General features: G+C 41.3%; 2 protein-coding genes across 3 annotated transcripts; one reads left to right on the plus strand and one right to left on the minus strand.

The window, feature by feature from the left end:
- The first annotated feature begins 2,752 nt into the window (after positions 1-2,752).
- Positions 2,753-7,919, plus strand: LOC141912290 (tubulin alpha-2/alpha-4 chain-like). Of its 2 annotated transcripts, XM_074803532.1 has the most exons (4): positions 2,753-3,029; positions 3,584-3,806; positions 4,487-4,635; positions 5,121-7,919. In XM_074803532.1, the coding sequence occupies exons 1-4, from the start codon at positions 3,027-3,029 to the stop codon at positions 6,102-6,104; spliced, it is 1,359 nt and encodes a 452-aa protein (XP_074659633.1). In that variant the 5' UTR covers positions 2,753-3,026; the 3' UTR covers positions 6,105-7,919. The 2 variants fall into 2 exon arrangements, with proteins under 2 accessions (XP_074659633.1, XP_074659634.1); XM_074803533.1 differs by lacking the exon at positions 2,753-3,029 and having other exon boundaries at positions 3,578-3,806.
- Positions 7,920-8,942: 1,023 nt separating this feature from the next.
- Positions 8,943-13,632, minus strand: LOC141912362 (dnaJ homolog subfamily C member 1-like). Its single transcript, XM_074803622.1, has 8 exons — positions 13,466-13,632; positions 13,192-13,340; positions 12,938-13,109; positions 12,024-12,336; positions 11,640-11,794; positions 10,998-11,117; positions 10,192-10,644; positions 8,943-9,870 (listed from the first exon to the last, which is right to left on the minus strand). The coding sequence occupies exons 1-8, from the start codon at positions 13,619-13,621 to the stop codon at positions 9,784-9,786; spliced, it is 1,605 nt and encodes a 534-aa protein (XP_074659723.1). The 5' UTR covers positions 13,622-13,632; the 3' UTR covers positions 8,943-9,783.
- Between the last annotated feature and the right edge of the window lie 1,068 nt (positions 13,633-14,700).

The raw sequence follows: 14,700 nt of genomic DNA on the forward strand, positions 1-14,700 counted from the left end.
CACGGCACGAACCCCTGCATCAGTAGACCGGGTGCGCAGGTACATGCGCAGCTTTCCGAAAGAAAACTGGCGGCACCAATCAGATTGCTCGTTGTATAATCGTTGAGGCAAATTTCAAGGAAGAACTATAAACGGGAAAACCCGGTCTAAAATAAAACGGGATTTCTGATTGGCTCAAAATCACATCATCTGACCTGCGCATGTATCTGCGCGCACGGTCGATTATGGCAGGGTTTCGTGCCGTGGCTATCTCGATGCCATCAGGTTGGTTCGAATCCCTGCCGGGGGAGGATGCGTTCTACGACACACCATCATTAGTAGCCCGACTTCTGATTCATGTGCAATAAATGTCTATGTAAAAATTTCAGATGAGTAATACCACTGCCAAATGTAAAGATTTCCTAAAGGAACCAATGGGAAACAAGCCTGTTACAGCAGTGCCGGGTATCGGGCCAGTTGGTGGTGAGCGATTAAGAAATCAAGGGATAAAATATGTACGTATCTGTATAAGCGTTTTCAAAATTTGAATTAGCTGTTATTCCTATAAAAAAAAAACTCTATACGTTCGACTGTCGTAGTGAGGATCTACCAGGTGTCGCTACCAGACAATCTTTCCATTCTCTGAATTTTAATCACTTCAGTGTTGTTTTGTAAATATTTGTATATACACGTGTAATAGTTTTCCTCCATTTTCTGTTTTCTTGTTTTTAAGTTTTGTAAATTATAAATTTTATTGTACAAATTCTAATAACCTCTATGTACCAATGTTTGGTTAGAGCGAAATGAACCATTCTATATTCTATTCTATTCTAGTCTATTCTATTCTAGTCTATTCTATTCTAGTCTATTCTGCATGTATTCTTTCCTATTCTATTCTAGTCTAGTCTAGTCTAGTCTAGTCTAGTCTATTCTAGTCTACATGTATTCTATTCTGACAAATGAAATTTTCTATATGTGGGGCATTTCAAATCACTTCCCAAGTAGACGTGGTGTCGTTGGATTCCTAGTTTTAAAGGTTGCCTAATCCAAGAAAATAAGATTAGAACTAACCATTTTGAATGTTTATTCGGATTAAATCATCTACATTTTCGAAATGATTTTATTCGCAATATGTTTTTTATCTCTTTCAGGCCCCTCAAATGTTCGGTCAGTATCTAAGGGTAGGAAATGATACCGAATTTACTGGGTGGGTAAAAGACACTTGCAGAACAGGAACAGGTCCCGCGAACGCCTGCAAAGATGGTATGAAAGCCTACTACGAAAACTTCATGTAAGAGATCAACTTTATCACCTGCATATAAATAAAAGGATAATGTTCTCATTGTAACTACTTGGTTCGAATCCCTGCCTCCGATTGATTGTGCCAAGATGATTTGAATCTTTTATCATTTTATTTGTATGTTTTAAAACTGATATATTTGTGCGAATAAAAAGATCATTAAAAAGTTTGCATTTGCAAAAGATAGTTAGCTTTTGAATCGTGGTCATGTCAATGAAACTACACGGATGTCTGATAATTTTATCGTTTATGCATAAAGATTTGTTTTCTATCTTACATGTATTTATGCAATAACGAATAGAATTCAAATTCGAAAGCAGGGAAGAAAGAACACAATAAGTGCGTGGTCTTGGTTTGTTTCGTATCCCGGCACCGGTCACAATGTAAATCTATTTGTCACCTACACTGACACTTATCTATGTTCGTCTGAAGGTCAAAATGAACCACCAGCGAAATAGAGGATTTTGAAGTCAAGAAGTTTGAAATCTCCATGAAAATGCATATGTACCTCCTGGATCCAGTTTCACGAAAAAGTTTAACTCAATTTTTTAGTGTAATCGCCATTGGTTACTTCGTGTTTTCAATGAGGACAATAATTCAAACTTAACTAATTTAAGCTTAAACTTTTTCATGAAACCGGACCCAGGGCTTCATTTTTTCGAAACGTCCTAGTAAAAAACCTATGCCTGATCTGATCTGACCAATGTGATGTTGGACACTGCTCCCCTTTTCTCAGCGTTCAAGAAAAAAGTTAATTGCTGCTGAATACCATGGTTTCTTCATGTTATCAATGACTTTTGAGGCAAATAATTTGAACTAGATCGTAACTTTTCGCGATGAAACCGGATTTCTATTTGTTGTCTATGCAGATAGATCAACAAAATTCGAATAGTTCAATAGTTATTCAATTCGTTACCCGGTACTTCCAAAATTCGACCAGATTTTTTGGACAAATTTCAAAATTTTTCTGCAATTATTAATCTTTGGGAATATTTTCAAAATAAATCCCACTGAAAAAATTGTTTGCCCATCGAAAAGGCCAGGGGCAGATCAAAATCTAGATAGAAGTACTTTTCGGGGAGGACCTTTTTCTACGTCGTAAGTCAACAAATGTGAAATCAATGTATGATTTTATATAAAAAGCTTTTAAAACGGTAGTTAATTTGAAAAACTAGGGCCAGAAAAATCGGCACTAAAAACTCTAGGCCTAGGGGGTAGTGCGGGCCAACCTCTGTCCGCCGCTGCATGGATCGGCCCACGACGAAGACGCGCACAAGGCTCTGGTCTTGGATCAGAATAGTCATTTTTTTCTTCCGCGTTGAGTGGGGACACTAGCAACCAGTCTATATCCTGAATGGATAATGTATTAGTCATCGGTGCTGCAGCATCCAGCAGCAGCATTATCCGCGCGCGCGCGCGCCGAAAATGACGTCATTGCTTCGCCGCGACACCTCTCATCATGACGTCATTTGAATCGAGCAGCCACCAATCGGAGTCGCTGTAACTGCGTGGCTGCTGAAACTGATCAATCAGCGACGCCGTATCAATTGGAACTGGGCGACGCCCGATGCTGATAGTATAAATAGACGCCGGCGCGCTGATGAGGCTCTCATTTTAGACCGTGCCACGACCATAACGTCTAGCTGTAGGGTCGAAAAAAAGACAAGATCCTCTCTGCGAAATCATCAATCCGTACTTCTAAATCAATCATATTCTTCTACTACTGAATCACTACAAAACTAACAAAATGGTAAGTTGAGGCGTAGATGTTAAATGCCTAAATTCTAAAGAATTTAATGCGCTTATCCTAAAAATCATAAACACTATCAGTATCAAAAGGAAATGAAAAGGTGGTTTATTCATTTTGGCGCTCTTCATTTTATTCTTAATCTCAAGGCATTGCATTGTATTGAATTGTATTGTATTGCATTGTATTATTATTATTGTATTGTATTGCATTGTATTGTATTGCATTGTATTGTATTGTAGCATTGTAAAGCGAAAAGGCCTTCACCCAGACTTGTTCACTGGACACACCCCCTAACTTTCAATATGTTCCAGCCAGCCTATTGACTGAGCTTGAATTAATTGACCACACATCGCAGCATTGGTCCAAAATCAAAGATTGTGACACAATAGGCCTCTCTATCACCAGTGGTCAGGTAGTAGGTGTCAAAATCTTTGATTGTGGGGCTTTTTAGGCACAAGTCAAGGGACGTCTCATTTTCAATTCTGGACCCCTTCTTTCAGCTTCATCAACCTATTGTCAGTATTGATGACTATTTTCTGTGCGTATATTTTCAGCGTGAATGTATCTCTATCCACGTAGGCCAGGCCGGAGTACAGATGGGTAACGCCTGTTGGGAACTGTACTGTCTGGAGCACGGTATCCAGCCCGACGGTCAGATGCCCAGCGATAAAACCCTCGGGGGCGGCGACGACAGTTTCAACACATTCTTCAGCGAGACGGGCGCCGGCAAACACGTGCCGCGGGCGATATTCGTAGATCTCGAGCCCACAGTCGTCGGTAAGTAGAACAGTGAGAACTTAATATTCCAACAGTTCATCAATGTGACTTCGGGTGGCGCCACTGACCTGGAAAAACTGGATTTCAAGGAGTTAGACAAATTTTACCTACCGGGAATTCGGAAAATGCTACGCGTTTCTTTTATCAGTATGTGATTCAATGAGTAACGAATGAATTGAAACGTCTAGAAATTTGTCTGATTCACTCGGGGAATTTTGTGTAAACACAAGGAAGAAATTAGGGAAAACACGGTTTTATGGACTGGTATCACCTTTAACACTGGGGCCAGTTGAACAGTCGTGACAAACCGGTAAGTTCAAAGGTGGTCTTAAGTCTTAAGACTGGTCTTAAGTTGTTAGATTGGCTAAGTCGGTCTTAGACTGGTCTTAAGTCTAAGCCATGACTATGCAACCGGCCCCTGGGGCTAACTCAATCGACAATGAATTGAGTTAACCCCCCCGGGTAAAGACCAGTCTATAAAACAGGCCCCAGGAACCAGTTCCGCAGTCATGAGTTAGAGTTAACTCCGAGTTAACACTAGTTCATTTTCGATCAGTTAACTATGGGTCAAATCTTAACTCACAACTGTGGAACTGGATCCAGGCGATTATATGTAAATGGGCGGAAAAATGACCACCCTGCAGGGACAATTTCATTACAGATATCATTTGTTGTTACAGATGAGGTGCGCACCGGAACCTATCGGCAACTGTTTCACCCGGAGCAACTGGTAACCGGTAAGGAGGATGCAGCCAATAACTACGCTCGCGGTCACTACACGATCGGTAAAGAAATCGTCGATTTGGTGCTCGATCGAATTCGTAAACTTGTAAGTATAGAAAAAAATAAATATTAGTTGATAAAAATCGGGGTGAAAATCCTGGATAGTTGGGAATTTAAGGATATCGTGGAAAGCTCGGGGATTAAGAAAAATCTAGAAAAAAGATGAGGGAATGGAGGACAAATTTTACCAAAAACCTTGAAAACTTAGAGTAATTGAATAATGTTATTGATCACTTGTTTCTTTATCAGTACGTTATTCATTAAAGATGATAACCTGGCAAGATTTCAAAACCAAGAAATATCTGGGATTCACTCGAAATTTTGTGTCGGAAAAATCAGGGAAATCTCTTAGAATTTAAAAAATTGGTACAAAGTGGCGCCACCCTGTGTCAGGGAATAACGTGGAAAATTGGGGAAAAGGGTCCTGGAATTTTTAGTAAACTATTAAGTGCAGGAACCCTGAAAACTGAAAAAATTCTCGCTTAAAAGTATTTGGATGATTCAAATGTAAAAACTGTTTGTGATTTTCAGGCCGACCAGTGCACCGGTCTGCAAGGATTCCTGATCTTCCACTCGTTCGGCGGCGGTACCGGTTCTGGTTTCACGTCTCTGCTGATGGAACGTCTGTCTGTCGACTACGGCAAGAAGTCGAAGCTCGAATTCGCCATCTATCCGGCGCCGCAGGTATCGACCGCCGTCGTCGAGCCGTACAACTCGATACTGACGACCCACACGACCTTGGAACACTCGGACTGCGCGTTCATGGTCGATAACGAAGCCATCTACGACATCTGTCGCCGTAACCTCGACATCGAGCGCCCGTCGTACACCAACCTGAACCGTCTGATCGGTCAGATCGTCAGCTCGATCACCGCGTCGCTGCGGTTCGACGGCGCGTTGAACGTCGATTTGACCGAGTTCCAGACGAATCTGGTACCGTATCCGCGTATTCACTTCCCGCTGGCGACGTACGCGCCGGTCATCTCCGCCGAGAAGGCCTACCACGAGCAACTGTCCGTGTCGGAGATCACGAACGCCTGCTTCGAACCGGCCAATCAGATGGTGAAATGCGACCCGCGCCACGGTAAATACATGGCGTGTTGTATGCTGTACCGCGGGGACGTCGTACCGAAAGACGTCAACGCCGCCATCGCGACCATCAAAACCAAACGCTCGATCCAATTCGTCGACTGGTGCCCGACCGGTTTTAAAGTCGGCATCAACTACCAGCCGCCGACGACCGTACCGGGCGGCGACCTCGCCAAGGTGCAGCGCGCCGTCTGCATGTTGAGCAACACGACCGCGATCGCCGAAGCGTGGGCGCGTCTCGATCACAAGTTCGACCTGATGTACGCGAAACGCGCGTTCGTTCACTGGTACGTCGGCGAGGGCATGGAGGAGGGCGAGTTCTCGGAGGCGCGTGAGGATCTCGCCGCATTGGAGAAGGATTACGAGGAGGTCGGCGTCGACTCAGTCGAGAACGAAGGCGAAGACGAGGACGGAGAGGAATACTGATTACCGGTGTTCAATATAGAGGTCACCGCCGAAGCCTATACGTTTTGATTAAGCGGTATTAGCAGACGCCGATTAAGAATTGATGTAGCTTGACTTATCGCGGTTTATCAGCTCACCAAATATAGTTTCAGCCGACTGATATTAATCTCAGCATTAACGGAGTTAATTAACAAAACCCACAGCGGATGATTTAACAAATTATTCCAACAATTTCCAAGTTTTTTCTCAACTTAATCATCGGAGACACAAAATCTGGTGATGAAGTTTAGTCAAAATTTCGAAACCGTCAGAAAATAAATTATTATATCATCAACTGTGGGTTTTGCGCATAGATAGTTTAAGCCCCCAATGACAGCATCTAATTACCTTATTGTGTTTGATTGATAAGTACCCTTCGAGAAAAGATTGCTGCTTCAATAAATCCCCCTACGACATCATTGGATTACCTACTAGTGATTGATCTTCGAGAAATGATGGCTGCCTCCATAAATCCACCTATGACATCCAACAAATTACCTACTAGTGATTTGATCTGTTGACATTCCTAGAAAAGATGTCCGCCTTCATTAATCCACCTATGACGTCATCAAATTGTCTAAGTTATTTTGATGAAGGCTGTCGTCTTTGAAATTCTTATAGACCGAAATCACTAGTAGACGGATCGATGATGTCATAGGGTGATACATAGAGTAAAGCCATGATTGCTGGATAGTTCGGACTAGGCTATTTTTGGTGAGCCTTCTTAAAAGCGGTAATAGATAGTGGTACTCGCGTATTTTTTCAACAATTCCAGCTTTCGATGTTACTATAAAGGATACAATCATGTTTAAAACAGTATTGTGCATTTTAACCAGATCGCCTCTTTCCGCATTCTTCTCATAAGTATTCCTAGAGACTTTAGGGAAAAAGTATTCTTTTCTAAACCTAGACGACTTCCTCGGTGAAAACTTTGACGTGCGTTTTTAAAAAGCATTTATTATAAGTCGCGATCGCACGAGCGAGTGGTATACACGTGAACGGGCTCTCTAATTAGACCACGGTCCCTACGACTCCTTGATTACGTAAAAACTAAAAGATATTTTTGTCTAGTTTATAGTTGTACAGTAGACTACTACCCCTAATATCGATACAGTTGGGACTTGGATTTTTTTACCCAATTATGCGGTTACTTAATTAGAAACCGAGATTAGAGAAAAATTTGCTTACAAAACCATTGAATTACTGATTAACTGAGATAAACAGTACCGATTCAGGAGGCGTCTGCTGTAATTGAGATACGAAAGTGAGGCAGACGCTTCCTCGAACTCTGAATTTTCTCCTTTAAAACTTATATCCAGGAATGACTGATCTGTAGGCACGGGCCTCGTCTGGTGCAGGCCCAACTGTCTCGTGTGATCGCGGCCTATATCCAGTCTAGGGCGGTTAGTTAGTTATTCAGTATTATTAGCCCGGAACAAATCAAACTCAACTACGACTAAAGTTGTTCGAAAATTTCGAGGAGGTTTATACCAGTTTTGTGTTCAACTGAGAAGAAAAAGAAATTATATATATATTTATATATTTTTGAATATGGTTTTAGACAATCAGTGATCTTCCATACTTAGACCAGACTTAGGTCGCGTTTCGACCGGTTCTCGTCTCGGTAGAATTTCCGAAAACAGTGATTGTTATTTCTAAGCTTCGTCGATGTTTTATTTCGAACTGATCGATAAAATCACCGTTAAATAATGTGCTATAATTAGTTATGGTTTTTGTGCTAATCCGTGCGGAACTTTTTTCGTATCATTCAAGAATAAAACTTGATTTGAATCTCGCTGTAGCGTTAAAGACGTCTTGTTGTCGAGTGCTGGATTTAATTTCATGGTGTCTGCTTTTGGAGAGAATCTCTTCTCGGTGCCTGGTACATGTACCATTAATCTGGAGCCACCCCCTTGGACTATCTACAGCGTGGAACCACCCTTCAGCCTATCTGGAAACGCCCCCTTGGACAATCCGCTACTCTTTTGGACGATTATGCTCTCTGAAAATTTTATCTTCAATATGTAGCTCGAAAACCCCTTGAACTTATGGTAATGTGGAGCCAACCATTTGGACAATCTAGCTTGGAAGTACCGTTTTGACCCTGTAACCACCGCACAATCTATGGCCTGGAAATGACACTAATTTCTATTTCAACCTGACTTTAGAGCATTCTGGGTGGCCTGGCTCGATAATTTTTGGTAGTACATACCTGATAAAGGTCTGAATAGGACCAGAAAGGACAGGCAGTCGACCTAAATCATCATTTTTTAATCCATTTGAAACTGTATTGAAGGATATCCATAAAGACTTCACTGAAAGGGGTAAAATGAAGAGAAATGAGACTCCATGATTTGAAAGTTTAACAATATGTTTCCATGCCTACGTATCAAATTTCATTTGGTAGGCATGGAGACATATTGTTAAACTTTCAAATCACGGAGTCTCTTTTCTCTCAGGAACCCCTCTCAATGCAGACTTTTTGGATATCCTTCAATACAGTTTCAAATGGATTAAAAAATGATGATTTAGGTCGACTGCCAATGCATTCTGGCCCTAATAAGACTTCTATCAGGCATGTACTACCAAAACTGACTGAGCTAGGCCACCCTGTATGCTTTCAAGTCAGGTTGAAATAGACATTAGTCTGTCTGGGATTACTTCAATCAGTAGTCTGAAACCACCCCTTCAAACATACTCCGTATACAGAAGAGTCGGCAGCCTGGATCAAACCCCAAGGTTGGACTCTCTTCTGGTTGTGTACCATATCCATAAGGGAAGAAATAACCATGTCTGAGGTTTACTTGAATAATTGCACAACTTGCATAAAGTTTATTTTCAAAAACAGATCATACATATCGGTATCATATTCAGAAAGAAACTAATCAATACAGCATTTTGATGTGACGCTATTTTTCGGAGGACCCCGTCGCGAGTTAAATATCTCCAAACAAGCCTTCCTGAAATGCATTCTAGTCTAATACGGAAGAAGTTTGATATGAGCGATATTTTTAGAGCCTTTTAATCGGTATCGGCACAAATGCCTCCAGGATATTTATTGCCCCCCCCCCCAATTTTAACTTCAATTTCGATCAATCTTTCGATTCAAGTACTTCAGACCTCATTGAAAATGTTCCACAGTTGTGAGTTAGAGTTAACTCTGAGTTAAAGTTAGTTCATTTTCAATGTTTTAACCCAGGGTCAATTCTTAATTCAGAACTGTGGAACTGGACCCACATTTTCAATGAGGTCAATGGTTCAAACTTAACCGATTTAACCATTGATGACACGGCGCCCTCATCTGCTAAAGTGACGGATCACTAACTATAGTAGAAGATGACTAATTATCAGGGTAGCCAATAACTGGAAATCAGGCAATTGTCATAAATTCCTTTAAATCAATATGGTCACAATTTTACTATCAGGGGCTTGTTGCTCAAAAGTTGGCAAAGTGACGACAAATGAAATTGCAATGTCACCGTGGTCCACTGGTTAACTTGAAACAACTTTTGCTCAACTCATCGCTGAATTTAACGACTATCTAAATTCTAAGGCGGTTTTAGAAAAAAATGCGTGAAATAATCGCTTTGATAAAAGAAACTGAAGTAGATGCTCCGCGAGAAAAGTCCGTCTGCTCCGTCGATAGAGAATCCGTCTGCTGCTAAGATTTTTCCTTCGTGTTGGCGACAGTCGCTTTTCGTTTCTTCACCATTTCGGCTAAATATTTAAATCGTTCTATACAATCCTCCTGCAACAACAACAACAACAACAAGGAATTTTATCAGAATAGTTCAGAAAATGGAGCTATGTCAGAAAGATTGCTAGATATTAGGAGATTTCGAGGAGAAAATTTCAAATTTCAAGGAAGCGTCTGCATCACTTTTATATCCCGATTACAGTAGACTCCTCCTAAATCGGTACTGTTTATCTCAGTAAACCGTTAATTCAGTGATTTTGTAAACAAATTTTTACCCTTGACATAAACTAAACTCAATTTCCAACATGGGAACCGCCTTTGGGTAAAAACAAATCCCTACTGTGTAGATTAACGGTAGAAACTATTACTCACTTTAGTTTTACCGGTGATGCACTCGGCTATTTTATCCCACCGATCGGTTGTTCCTTTCGGGTGTTTCGCCAGCGCCCATTCTAACGTTTTCTGCTGCGCTTGCGTCCACGTTTTTGCGCCGGTTTGCGTCGTAATCACCGACGCCGCTGAATTCTCCTTTTCCGAATTCCGCGTTGAGTTCGACGACGTTTCGAAGTCGGCGGATTTTTTATTCGACGAGTTTTTTATCGCGACTTTTCGCGCGTTTAGATTATTCTCAATTTCTCCAGTATTCCCTCGCAATTCCGCCGGCGGCGACGGAGAGTTTTTATCGACCAATCGAGTCGACATGATTTCGTCGCTGACCGCTTTCGGCTTCGACGCGACGTCCTCCTCGGAGCAGACCAACCCCTGCACTGACGGGTCGACGGAAACCTCGCCGAAATTTTGCAGACCCTTCGCTTTTTTTATCACCTGCGTTAAAAATAATATTAATTGAAATACTAGATTAACAGATGATTAAAAGTTATTTAGAAAATTATTCATCTAACTTAGTCTTTTCAGAGTGCGATGCGGTGTATAAATCAGTGATGGAGTTTACTAGTACATCGCATCACGGTGTATTGATGTTATTAGTGATTAGTTTTTATCTATTCTTTTCTCTTTAACTATTCAACAAACAGCGATGGAATCTTTTAAAATTTTCAAATTATCTCCTGCACTTTCAGGTATCAATCAGTACTGAAAGCGTTAAAGACAAACCAGACCCGCAGAAGAGTAGAGCTCGGTTCTGCCGACTTATTTTCGGAAATAGACACGACACGTACCTCTGAGACGGGCCGTCCCATGAATTCGGCTATTTTGACCCATCTGTTCGACGTGCCTCCCGGGAATTTATTCACCGCTCGCGACAAAGTGGCGTATTCCTCCGTACTCCACTCACCCGCCTGAAATCATTACAATCAGAAATCAGAAATCGGGGTCCATTCAGATCAACCATTCTTGGCTAGGTGGAATTTTGGAGGAGAAAATTTCACATTTCAAGGAAGCGTCTGCATCATTTTCATATCCCAATTACAGTAGATTCCTCATAAATCGGTACTGTTTATCTCGGTAAACCATTAATTCAGCGGTTTTGTAAGCAAATCTTTATTCTATACACTACCTAAACTCAATTCTAATTCAGTAACCGCCTAATAGGGTAAAAACAAATCTTGGCCCCAACTGTACCGATTTAGGCGTAGTCAAAAATACATAAAGTATACACTCTACAGTACATACTCTTTATGTATTTTTGGCGTAGTCTAATGTTCAACTTCTTAAGTATCTACCGGTAATTACCTATTTCTAAAAATTTAAGGAGTTTTAAAGGAGTTTCAGGCATTTTGTTCAAATCAAATCAAAAGAGCCGTAGTGACCCTAGATTTATCCGTTGATGTGAGTATCTTTGATCGATGAACTGCACAAACCTTTTTTCTATCGTCATCGTTCTCGGCGTTAGTAGTGTTATCGGACTGGATAACAGCGGCGTATTGGACTGGTTTCAGGATGTTCGACGCTTCCGCGTAAATGAACTCCGGCTGCGGTTCGACGACGACGCGCTTCCTGCGCGGGCGAATTTGTTCTGAAATTAACATAACGAATCCCCCTATGACATCATCGAAGTACCTACTACTGATTTGATCAATAGTAACTTCGAGAAAAGATGTTTGCTTCTATAAATCCCCCTATGACATCATCGAATTCCTTACTAGCGATTTTATCTGAATTATTTTCTAGAAAAGATGGCTGCTCCTATAAATCCCCCTATGACATCATCAGATTGTAATAAAACAAAAGACAGCATCTCTCACCCTCTGATTCCTCCTCATTACTATTCTCATTCTCGTTTTCCTCGTTCGCCGCCGTAGCAGCGATCTCGGCCGCCGTTTTCTGATGTCGGTATTCGTCGATCGAAGCCTTCACGCGGCGCCACGTCTGCGGTAGATTTCTGGCGCTCGCCGCGAACCACTTGACGAGCGCGAACGGAATCAGATCCTGCCAGCGCGGACGCGGTATTGTTTCGACCATGTTCGCGCGGTACATCTTGTTCAGTTCCGAGTCGTCTTCGCGCTTCTTGCGACTTTTCTTCTTGTTTTTTTCGATTTGCTCGCTGATGAACTCGTCCTGCAGAAAATACAACGACTTTAAACAATTTTCAATTAAAATGTCAAAAATCTTTACCTAAAATGTGGCTTAATCCAAAATTTTTATCACAAAAATGAATCAATAGTGAAACAAACTATAGCTAGATTGAAGAGCCCCCTGGTGTCTGTGACAAACTATCGCTAGATTGAAGAGCCTCCTGGTGTCTGTGGAACAAACCATCATCCGATTGAAGAGCCCCCTAGTGTCTATGTAACAAACTATTATCAGATTAAAGCCCTCTGGTGTATGTGTGAGGAACTATCATTACACTGAAGAGCCCCCTGGTGACTGTGTAACAAACCATCATAAGATCGAAGAGCCCCCTAGTGTCTGGGTAACAAACTACGAATACGAATACGAATATTTATTTACACTCCAACCATTTCCATGGTATATGGAGGAAAAACAGTATTTACAATAATTACAAACTGTTAATAGATTGAAGTTCCCTCTGGTGTCTGACTAACAAACTATAATTGAAGAGAACAAACTATCATGCCAGGCTTTGGCTTGAAGCCCCTCCTGGCGTCTATGCAACAAATTATTGCTTCAGGCTTCCTCTATTGCCAGTTTAACTTACCACAGCCAGTCTCTTCTCAAAGTAAATTGCCCACTTGACCAAAAACTGACCGATGGTCAGTACGATGAACAAGATCACCGACATTTCGAGGATGCCCATTTTACGAGCACGCCGATAGTAGAAAATCGGTTGCCTCCAGTTCGGAAGACCGTTGACCAAAACATCGTTATATCTTAAAGAAGAGAAAGAACAAATTGTAAAACCCCTTCACTTCGTTACCGTTTAGTTTAAGTTAAACAATTTGGCTTTCAAACCTTTTACGTTTGTCCGAATCTTTGAGTACTTCATAAACGGCCACCAGATGGCGAAACTTTGTTTCCGCGTCTTTGGCGTCGTTTTTATCGGGATGAAGTTGAAGGGTTAATTTTCGGTAAGCTTTACGAATTTCTGACGTACTCGCGGCCTGTAGATTAGAAAGAAATGTGAAATTTTATACATTTTTCCCGTGCGGCCGTGGTGCGGGAAGCCGAAAAGGGTCTGCTGCCTGCTGGGACTGGGTGGGTGACATTTGGGCTATACCGTTTATACCTGATCGACTCCGAGAAAATCGTAGAAATTCTCATTGACTTCTTCAACGACGTCGAACAGCTCGAAATCCTCATTATCCCAAGCGGCGACGGCGCTGAAAACTAATAGAAAAGTCGACCAGGAAATAATCAAATTCTGCGAACTGGGCGCCGCCATCTTTGTTAGATTGGATGGGACTCGGAGTCACCCGTGTCTGAGCCCGCCGGTTTGAAAAGCGTTAAAAACGTATTTCGTTTATCTATCATCGTTTTTTTCTATTCAAAAATCAAATAAACAAGTAATTTGAAACAAAAAAAGATTGATTTGATAACTAATCGTTTCGGGTGTTCTATGTTTACAACTTATGACGTGTGGTCTTTTAGCTGCAGGTGCTTGTCCAAGAGGTTCACTTTTGTCCCTGGTGGTCGTCAGTCTAAAGATCATGGCTATGGCGTAATAGTACATTGGTTACGCACAAAGCAGCATCAGGCAAGGGTTGGGTTAGGATGATGGTTACGGCTAATATTGAAATCTTAAGCTGAAATGTATGTAGATGGCAGCACTAATCAACTACAAAAACGAGAACAAATAATCATAGCCCGCCGGTCTGAAACACGTTAAAAACTTTTCCGTTTATTTATAATCGTTTTTTCTATTCAAAATCAAATAAACAAGTAATCTGAAACAAGAAATAAGATTGATTCGATTATTAATTGTTTCGGGTTTTCTATGTTTACAACTTATGAAATATGGTCCTTTCAGCTGCAGGTGCTTGTCTGAGAGGTTCACCTTTGTCCCTGGTGGTCGTCAGTCTAAAGATCATGGCTATGGCGTGATAGTACATTGGTTACACACAAAGCAGCATTATGCTAGGTTTGGGTTAGGTTTAGAGTTAGAACTAGAATTGAAATCTCAAGCTGAAATGTATGTAGATGGCAGCACTAATAAACTGCAAAAACGTGAAAAAACAATCATTTTCAATATACAAAGCTGGTACAGTTCTATTTCATCTCAAAAAATGACTTTGTTTAACGTTTGAGTATTGTCAAATTCTGCCAACTGGATGCAGCCAACTTTGTTAAAAGTTTGGATGGATTGGACTCGGAGTCACCCGTGTCTGAACCCGCCGGTCTGGAAAGCGTTAAAAACGTGTTCGTTTGTTTATCCTCATTTTTTAAAAATTCAAAATCAAATAAACAAGTAATTTGACACAAGAAATAAGATTGATTTGATTATCAATTGTTTCAGGGGTTCTA

This window comes from Tubulanus polymorphus, chromosome 10, assembly GCF_964204645.1.
Source record: "Tubulanus polymorphus chromosome 10, tnTubPoly1.2, whole genome shotgun sequence".
Lineage (NCBI taxonomy): Eukaryota > Metazoa > Nemertea > Palaeonemertea > Tubulaniformes > Tubulanidae > Tubulanus > Tubulanus polymorphus.